Source organism: Limulus polyphemus, unplaced genomic scaffold (genome assembly GCF_000517525.1).
Source record: "Limulus polyphemus unplaced genomic scaffold, Limulus_polyphemus-2.1.2 Scaffold158, whole genome shotgun sequence".
In the NCBI taxonomy this organism is placed as follows: Eukaryota; Metazoa; Arthropoda; class Merostomata; order Xiphosura; family Limulidae; genus Limulus; species Limulus polyphemus.
This window is the reverse complement of record NW_013665768.1, coordinates 517,562-527,604: the sequence shown is the minus strand read 5'-3', so window position 1 is coordinate 527,604 and position 10,043 is coordinate 517,562. Positions and strand designations below refer to the sequence as shown.

General features: G+C 34.6%; 1 protein-coding gene across 1 annotated transcript in view; it reads left to right on the top strand.

Moving 5' to 3' along the window:
* The window catches only part of LOC106476702 (midasin-like), a 236,786-nt gene that overhangs the window by 94,764 nt on the left and 131,979 nt on the right, over positions 1 to 10,043 (top strand). The window contains exons 37-40 of the mRNA XM_022381378.1: positions 5,451 to 5,558; positions 6,144 to 6,251; positions 8,621 to 8,701; positions 9,182 to 9,403. Coding sequence (XP_022237086.1) covers positions 5,451 to 5,558; positions 6,144 to 6,251; positions 8,621 to 8,701; positions 9,182 to 9,403 — 519 coding nt within the window. The remainder of the gene's footprint in view (positions 1 to 5,450; positions 5,559 to 6,143; positions 6,252 to 8,620; positions 8,702 to 9,181; positions 9,404 to 10,043) is intronic.

Below are 10,043 nucleotides of genomic sequence, written 5' to 3'. Positions count from 1 at the left end.
TGCGACTAGTAATAAGTAGAAGAATAGTTTACGGTCGTTCGTTCTAACTAGAAATTACTTAAAGTTAAATTAGTAATAAGGCCGTAACGTAGGTACGTTTTGTACAAGAAGAAGAAGATAACTATATATATATATATATATATATAATGTTTATGTGTCTATAATTTCTATATAGTGGGAAGAATTTTGTTGTACATACATTTAACTTGTTCCAAATATATATATATATGTATATATTATTCTGAAAACAAGTGAAGTGTGTGCTGTTTATACATCATCAAAGTTATCACTAACAATTTCACAGACACCTAATATAGAAGAATCCTAAGCCCAACAACAACACAATATATATTTATACTATTAAGAAATATAAGTAAAAGCTTTTTATTTTGACAATTGGCAAAAAGACTTGCATATTTTAAATTCTCTCAGGTATATCAGTCATTAGTTTAACTATATTGTTTTTTCTTCCATACATATGTTATTCTTAATACACACTACTTTAATTTTATACAATCACGTCTATTTCATTTTCGTTATTATTTATCTTTTATCCTTCTTCCTATTCACTTGGTTTGTGTAGAAACCTGGAGCCAGGGTGCACACAAACTTCTCCCAATATTTTATGTACTTATTGTTTCGTTAAGCGATTATTTTAGTGCTTCATGATATCCTTTGTTCTGTACTGTTCGATTAGGCTTCACAAGTTTGTTATTTTTGGTTTACATGTGGTTCTGTTTAATATCTTTTCTTCAACACATAACATTACATACATATGTTTATTTCACTACACAATTTCTTAACATTTCCACTCTATCGACTATTTCATTTTTGACTTTTTTAATTGTTTGTATTTCTTACAATTAATTTAGTTTGTGAGGGCCCCTGGGGGCTGAGGTCCACCCTACCTGCTCCCAGTATTGCTCGCCTTCTTCCTATAAAGGCTGAACCCATTTTCAGATGACCTAGATTTTGTCAGTTTTCCTCCACTTTATCATGGATTACCTTCCAGGCCTCAACTGCAGGATCTTCCAGGCCTATATCGTTTTTATTTTTTTGCACAATTTTCGGCCCGGCATGGCCAGGTGGTTAGGGCGCTCGACTCGCAATCTGCGGGTTCGAATCCCCGTCACACCCTTTCAGCCGTGGGGGCATTATAATGTGATGGTCAATCCCACTATTTGTTGGTAAAAAAGTAGCCCAAGAGTTGGCGGTGGGTGGTGATGACTAGCTGCCTTCCCTCTAGTCTTACACTGCTAAATTAGAGAAGGCTAGTGCAGATAGCCCTCATGTAGCTTTGCGCAAAATTCAAAACAAACAAACACACTTTTCACAGTATATTCCCCTTCTCATGACATTATTCCATGATGATCTTTGTGTCTCTTTTTTGAGAGTGGTTACTTGCAATCCTCACCCTATACAGGCTTTACTTCTTTTTGCCTTAGCTTACCGTCAGGCAGATTTTTTCTCATTTTATGTCATTCACATCTATCTTAATTCTATCAATTTTATCCTATCCCTAGTTTTTTTAGCTTCATTTTATCCTATCAATATTCCTGCAGTTAATGTTTACCTTCCACCTTCTTTCATTGGTGTTCCATTTATATATAGGGATTTTGTGGGATACCTCCTCCCCATCCTTTCCATATTGGGGTGTTTGTCATCTTCAGTTTGTTCCCTTTACATGTGGCTTCTTTGCTTTCAGAATCTTTAAGGATGGGACACTGCTGTTTGTTTATCATCCACTGCTAATAGGGTCTTGCAGTCAGTTAATTTTCTCCATTGGTCCATTTCTTGAGGCTACTACTGTACGTTTAGCATCACTTGAGGTATCTGTGATGCCGTATTCAATTTGTTTAATTGCTCTTTTGTTTCATTTGACACATATTCATCCTTTACCTGTCTTACCCACGGGTTTTCTTTATTTGTCTTGTTTGCTTGATGCTGAAAGGGTTTATGGATCAATCATTCCCACCTCAATCACTTTTTGGGTCTTCTCTGTTTTCATATGTAGTCTTTGATCATATTTTGGTAGACTGTTTTTCATGACTGAGAATGCCCACGGTACATGTTCTTATCTTTGTTTTTTTCACTACATGATTGGGTAACAGTTTCATGCCTTGACCTTTGGACTTGATTTGGTTCCATATTTCTTTTGTGGGGGTTGTCTGCATTTTACCCGGCTTCCACATTTAGGTAATTTTACCAACACATTTCATTAGGTGTCTAGCATTGGTTAGCTCCTTCCACACAAGGGTAGTCTTAAAATACTCTTCTACTCCTTCCACAGTTGGCTCAGGTAGTCAGGTAAGTTTTCCTGTTACATAACTCACATTCTAGTCTCTTTGGGGTGTGTATTTATAAACACACCCTCCATTGGGACCATCCATTCTCCTCCTCATATGCATTTGAAGGTGTTTTCTGCTACCTGAGCCTTTAATTTGGGTTTTCCTCTTAATTTTCATCATTCTCTCTTCATCTATATGCATTAATAGTTGAACATATCCCCCATGATGTTGGGTTTACCTCTTCCTCTCCCTCTTCTGGATTGTTTCTCTTACCTGATGCTCATCTCCAAAGGTGGGGGGTGTCGTTCTATCAGTAGGAGGCTTCAGGATAATTTTGTGCATCCATGTCACTCTGGTTCAGGTCTTTCTGATTGATCTTTCCTAGCTGGTACTGCTTTGGTTTTCTCAGCTGTTTCAGCTTGATTTGATTTTTTTTTGTTTGGGTCGATTTTATTAATCTACATTTTAGTGGTTCATGTAGTGTATTTCTTTCGACTTTTTCATTTCTTACCATCTTCTACATTTCTTCTCAGTGGGATACAGATGACTTTCTCTGTCCAGTATATGTTGTGGGTTACTTCATTGTTTTCAATGCTTCTTTTTGTTGAATCTACTTCCCATGTTTCCTCTCCTTACTCCATTTATTTGTCTGTGATTTTTTTTCCTTCTTCCCTTACCCATTGGGTTTAGATTATGATTCGATTGGCCTTTTATTTCATGTTTCCCTTTCCCATCATCACTTCCTGGTGTCTTTACTCCAATCATGCATCTTCCCTTTTCCTTGCATGTCTACCCTGCCATCCAGTGGAGATACTTCGTAGATCAAGCACTGGGTCTACATTTCATATGTTCATCTCCCATTCTCTATTTTGGGTAGCTGTTTCTTCCTTGTCTGGGTACTGTCATCCACCTGTTGCCATCTTCACTCTTTCATGAGACTGTGACTGGGTAAGTTACCTTTTCATATATATATATACCTTTTCTTTTTTCAGAGGCATGTCCCTCTTTTTCTTTCTGGATCCAGCACTGTGGCAGGTGGTGCCTGACCAGGTATTCTTTAACTATTCAAATCCACACTGTAAGACCATGTTGACTTGCATATTATGATTCTATGGCCATGCAATGCACATTGTGGAAATGGGGTGTTCCTCAAGATCGATTTTAGGTTTATCCTTGCAATAGGTTTGCTTCATATGTTTGCCTGTCCCAGACAGTACTCACCCATGGACTACATGGATAAAGCAGAAAGAGATAGCAGCCCTTCCCTGCCATGCTTTGTATTGAATATATTGGTATGGTCTGCTTTTCAAAATAGGGTTTAGTGGTTACCTATTGCACTGTCTCAGGTGTTCCTCTGGACTCTCCACCACACTTTCTCCCCCTTTTCTTCTGGTGAAGCTTGGGAATCCTTACAACTTTTCAGTTCCAAGCCACTGGGATGGTGGACCATAGAGACATCCTCCTGAATGCATTAATGAAATACAAGTAATATATATATAAATGATTATAAAATTGTTCAGTTAAGAGTAGGATGGTGGTGTTCTGCTGGTGTAGATGATGAGATATCCTCCACTATGTAACATAGGAGTGAGCAGTCAAAATTGCAGTTCACCCTTTTGATTGGGATCCCTCATCCTACCCCATGTGGATGTCAGTTCCCAGTGATTGGATTTTGGATTTAGAGCTGAACCAATCAACATAAGTCCTCACTCATTTATACTCTTGTTACTCCATCCACATGGGTCATGGTGGAAGGTACTTGCAGATTAGTACAGTTCTTCCCCTTCTTTATTCCTTGATGCTTATTATTCTGAGGATGTTACTATGCTTTGGGGCAGTTTTGGTCATTACATATTTGAGTGAGATTGTTTGCATTACACAGACATCTTTTCAATGCCTGATGTTGAGTTCCCAGATCAAACATTAAATTTCTTACATTGTTATCATGTGCTTGTTCCTAGGTCGGGAAGGTATGAGATTCCCTCTGGTCTCATGAACTTGAGGTAAAGAAGGTATGATCCTCTTTCCTACCCCCACATGGATGTCAGTACCTGTTGTCCGGGTTTTGGATCATAGTTGACTTACCGACAGTATGATCCTCATCCTACCCCTGCATGGATGTTGGTTCCCAGCAGCATGGGTTTTGGATGTAGTTGACTTGCCGTGTACAGTCCATCGTGCCCTAGCTACTCTACACCTAGGGGAACATCCTTTTCATTTTACCCACTTTTATGTTTTCCAGGATTGAGTTTAATAAATAATGTATGGTTTGGATCACTATCCTGCCATAGTTCTCTCACATTTGGATGCACTCCTCCGGTGCTTCCATTTTCTGCCATTATTTGAAGTGATAGTTCAGTTGAATTGAACAGAGGGAGTCACATGCGTCAAGAGAGTTTGTCACACTCTTATTGGTGGAGGGTTATCATATGATAATTTGCATGCAAGACACAGTGGAATTAGTCAATTCCATATGGGTGGGAGTTTAAAGGCTTGTGGCATGTGCAAAACAAAAGCATATAGAGGGCAGCAGTGAACAAGAATAGGTATTTATGTGACATTTTGGAATAATGCAGGGTTTCACAAAGTTCTGAAGCTAGCATTTTTATTTTTATTTTTAATGTAAAGGATGGAGGGTGGAAGTAACTGATTAATCAAATGCAATTGAATAATGAACCTATCCACTAATTACCAAGTTCAAATCACCACTAGTGTTATTTTTATGTATAGTTGGGAACTATTAACTCTAGTGTTGTATTTATGTATTGTTAGAAACTGAACACTGGTGTTATTTTTATGCATTGTTAGAAATCGAACTCTGATGTTGTGTTTGTGTTTCTAGAAACCATGAATACTTTTGTTGTGTTATTTATCTACTATAGGAAACTCTTAGCACCGATATTGTATTTATTCATCTAATGTTATGTATTTTTTTATCTACTTTTGGAAATATCAAAATTATTTTTTTGATTTTTACTTATACGCTGTTGGAAACTGTTAACACTAGTTTTGCATTTACTTTAATACATACTTGTGGAGATTTTACACTATCACATAAGTGAATTTGGAAAAGCCTCTGCTTATACATGATGAGTTTCTCAATGAAATTATCAAAGAATATCTATCAAAGATGAATTTCTCATACTTCTCAACTTTTGCTAGGTGTATATTGAACCACTGACACCAGAAGACCTGGAGTTTATAACAAAAACAGTTTACCCAGATTTCCATGAAAATGTTATAAAAAACATGGTTTCCTTTAATTCTCAAGTATGTGTGTGTTTTTTATTCTGTCTTAGTAATGAAACCAAAACCTGTTAGCTACTTTCATATCTATGAGATGTTCAAGTACTGTAATTACATTTCATTTTTATCATAGAAATAGGTTTTTAAAACTAAAGTATGTATTCCACATTATATATTGAATATAAAATCAGTTGATATTTAGAAATATGAAAGTAAAAGTTTACTGCTTAAATTAGAATATTAAGCAATTTTGTTACTTTTTTACTATTAGTTTTTTTTTTGCCTTTTTGTACCAAAATTTGATATTGGAGAAATATAATAATTGTTTAAACATTCATTTGAAGTATGAAAGTTTATCAACCAATTCTGAAAAACAGTTTTATATGAAGCAACATAATCCATATAAAAGTTTATTTCTAATGTAAGAGCTTTATAACTAACAGCAATTTAGGAAGAAAGCGAACTGCTGTATTTGGTTTGTTAATAAATCAGATATCAGGGAGAATTTTGTGTAAATACTGGACTGAAACTCTGTATTATTGCAGTTTTGAAGTTTGCTTACTTAAATATTATATTTTATGATTGAACTGTTTTGTATGTTATGTTCAGCTTGTACAGGAGGTGGGAGAAATAAAAACTTTTGGACAGCGAGGGTCCCCTTGGGAATTTAATCTTCGGGACATATTTCGCTGGTGCCAGATTATGTTGATCAATCAAGTGAGTGTATGAATATATGTTAATAGCTTTCTTCTTAAAAGTTATTAAGACTTTACTCTTGATTGTAAGTTATACCTTGTAAATATTGATTTTTTATAATGCAATTTTTGTATTGATGCTTATAGGGATTACAACAGGTTAGCAGAGGTGAAAGACACTTTACGAAATGTAGTCAAATACATAGTAGAGTTTTTGCTGATGTTGTTATGTGACTGATATTTCAGCTTACTTTAGGACTAGAGGTTTTTTTTCAGGGAATGATTTCACTTATTTGTTGCTCCCCAAGTGAGTCAGTGGTAAATTTAAGGACTTGCAATGTTAAAGCTAGGATTCAATTCCACATGGTGGACAGAGCTTGGATAGTCCATTATGTATCTTCATGCTAAAAGAAAGAAAAAAAGAAATATTTTCCTGAACAGATATTAACATATGGTACATAAACATCAGCTATTTTATTTTGTTTTGAAATAGTGATGTAAAACTAAGTTATGTAGGTTTAAAAAAACAAGAAGGAAAACTTTATTGTTTCCAATGGCCTTATTGCTGTATACTGTTCTGATGATTTCCCATCTTTTGCTTTTCCCTGCTACGTTATGCTGGAAAAATTCTCATTCCCCCCGTGAATGTCAATGAAGTTCTTCCATGGTTAACGTTTTCACCTTACTTGTGCAAAGGAGGTTGTCATCCTGCAGTAGAGAGTTGTGCTAGAAATTATAAAGGGTCTTCTCCTGTAAGCTTGTCAGCTTCTTCATTTAGCTTTACTCCTGCATGGCATGGCACATATACAGGTAATGATCTTACCATAGAGTTGTTTTGCTTTCTGTCATCCATCTGGGGACCAACTGCTATGAATTTGTATGCAGTACTGCTTGTAAGTCATTTGTAGATATGTTCATGGCACTCTTTGTTTGTGGTTCATTGCTTTCTGCAATCCAGAGTTTGCTTGTTTTATGGCTTCCGGCTCCATATTTATGCTGTTTATGAGATGCTTGAATACTCTACATGCATTATGCAGATTGTTTTTACTCCATGATGTTAAGTGGACAACCAGCTCTCTCTCTGTCTGTGGTGTAAGAACCATTTGTGGCTGTGATGACAGGTGACTGACCATCATGGTCTTTATATATATGCTGACAGGCTTTTTCTGCTCCACTCTCTGACCATTCTATACATTTTCTGTCTATTCTGATTTCTTTCTATTACAGTGGTACCAGGTGTTTATTCTAAATTGTGGTGCTGAGATCTGGTTGCAATGGATTATCTCAGTGGTGGCTGTATAGTACTTGTTGTCCACCCATGACTGTCTCCTGAGGTGTTTTTGCTTGAAGTCTTCAAGGTCTTTACAGAACTGGATTATTCCAGTTGAAAAGGCAGTGGCTCAATTATTAAATGCATATTCTAAACATTGAAAGACCCTAGTAAAAAAATTTGTTTGTAAGTACTGTTGGTGCTCTGTGATGCTGTTGAGGCTTGTGAATTGTAATTTGGCCTTGATGAGAGTGACTGAAATACATCTCATGACCAATCTTAAACAGGTGTTTTGTATCTTATCCAGTTGTGTAGGACTCGCATTGATCATTAGTAGTGCATAACATTTGGAGCAAATAATACTTTATTAGAGCTTAAGCAGATGATGTTCTTCAGCTCTGTTTCCTGCTGCAACTTTCAGTGCATTTATGACTTTGGTATCCATGGTGTCAATGTGGCTAATGAAGTTGTGTGTTAAAAGTTACCCCCAGGTACTTCAAAGTTTCATCCAGAGACATCAGTGCCCACAAAGGATGGTGATGATTGATGATATGTCCTCATCAGCATGTATATGGATGTGATAAAAAACGTGAAATCTTAAAGCAACTGTTTTAGTGACAAACATGAGGCTTTTTCCACATAACTTACAACTCCGTGATAATAACAGTAAAATAATATGTAAATTGGAGATCAAAAATAAGACCAACTTGACATAATCATTTTATATACAGCTACTTTTATATTCTCTCATTCATTGTGATTAAGCATTTTCAGCTTTACAACTATCTCATGGTTATGTAATTTTTTCTTATTCATTTTTCCACTCTTGGTTATCTAACTTTCCATTAAGTAAAACTATTTATCATTGACATAGCATAAAATTCAGAAAACTGCAGTATCTATCTGTTCATGATTTTTTTTTTAATCTTGTGTGAACTTAGTATATTTCATTGTAGACTTAGTAATAATAATAATTGTGAAGGAGCTCTTTCAGATTTGTTGTGCATGTGCAAAAATTCAATACAAAAAGGTGTGGGAATTAAAGGATATTTTGGCAAAGTATATAATTTGTAGAATTAACTAATTTTATTGCATTGTAATTTATAAAAATTTTCATATAGGACAAGAAAAGTTTTGATCCTAGTGAATACGTCCGACTTCTTTACAGTGAAAGGATGAGGACTCCTCAAGACAAACAGAAGGTGTGAAAATATTACTTAATGTAAATATATGTGAAATTTGAACAGTAATGGAATAAAATATTAGCAAGTTGTATGTGTATTAAGTAGAGTTTCTTAAAGTAGTGCCTTATAAATAAAGATAATAAAAACCTTAGGAAAAGATAGATTATGAAAATGCAATGGTGCTTTGGTGAGACCATAGTAAAAAACAGTCTATTTAAGTACACTTTTTAATCCCTAATACAGTAGTTTATTCAACTCTTCCAAATATTATAATAGTATGGTTTACTTGTAAAATAGTTTTATGACTGAAAATTTAACTTCTAAAGGAGATTATCATTTTATATACAAATCATGTTTTGTGTTAAGAATTCAACAATTGAAAATATATGTTTAGAGTGTATGGAAAGCAGGATCTGATTTTATTGCATTACTACAAAAAAATAAAAAAGAATATTGTTGTGTATGTTTTTATAGTTTGCTTCTTTACTTCTTATCTAGGTACTGGAATTATTCAGTAAAGTGTTTGGAAAGTCTTTACAAAGTATTTTACCATCAAGTCAAGTACTTATGACAAGAGATTTCCTTCAAGTTGGGCACTCTGTCTTTCCACGTGGATGTAATGCATATGCCCCATCAAATCCTCTTTACTTTTTACATTATCAGATATCCCCACTAGAATCACTTTTGGATTGTCTTCTAATGAATTGGATGGCAATTCTAGTAAGTTTTTATTAGTAGTAATAAGCTTTTGAAACTTCAGGAAAATATTTTTAAAAAGAAAATATTAATTCCCTTTTAAGTTTTACCTACTGATAGAAAAAGTGTTTGCTACATACTGCTTAGTCATTCTCATGGTTAAATCATTTGAAATGAGCTAATGCAATAGAAAGTAAAAGCAGAAAGTTTGCTTTAGGATTATTCTCGTTTTTTTTTCCAAGAAAAAACTCAAATCCACTCAATACATTTTAATATGTGAATACTTTCAAAGCCCAATTTTATACAGAGGCTGACACAGACATTTTGTTATTGCATATATAGCAAAAAATAAAGCTTAGTTCAAATTGATGATAGGATTTAAAAACAAAACAAAACATTTTTTATTGTTTTTTCAAGAATCATGTTTTAGTACCATATTTTTTGGTGTATGAGACACACTTTTTTACCCCAAAATTTGATGTCAAAATCTGCTTGCGTCCTATACACCAAAAGTATGAATAATATATATGTATATATATACGATATACACAAGCCATGTGTAAATATATTTAAATAGGCGTACATAGTTTAGTTCAATTGAATGTGTTATTTATAACAATAGTAGCTTTTTTTCTTTTAAAACATAACTATTTATAATGCTCCC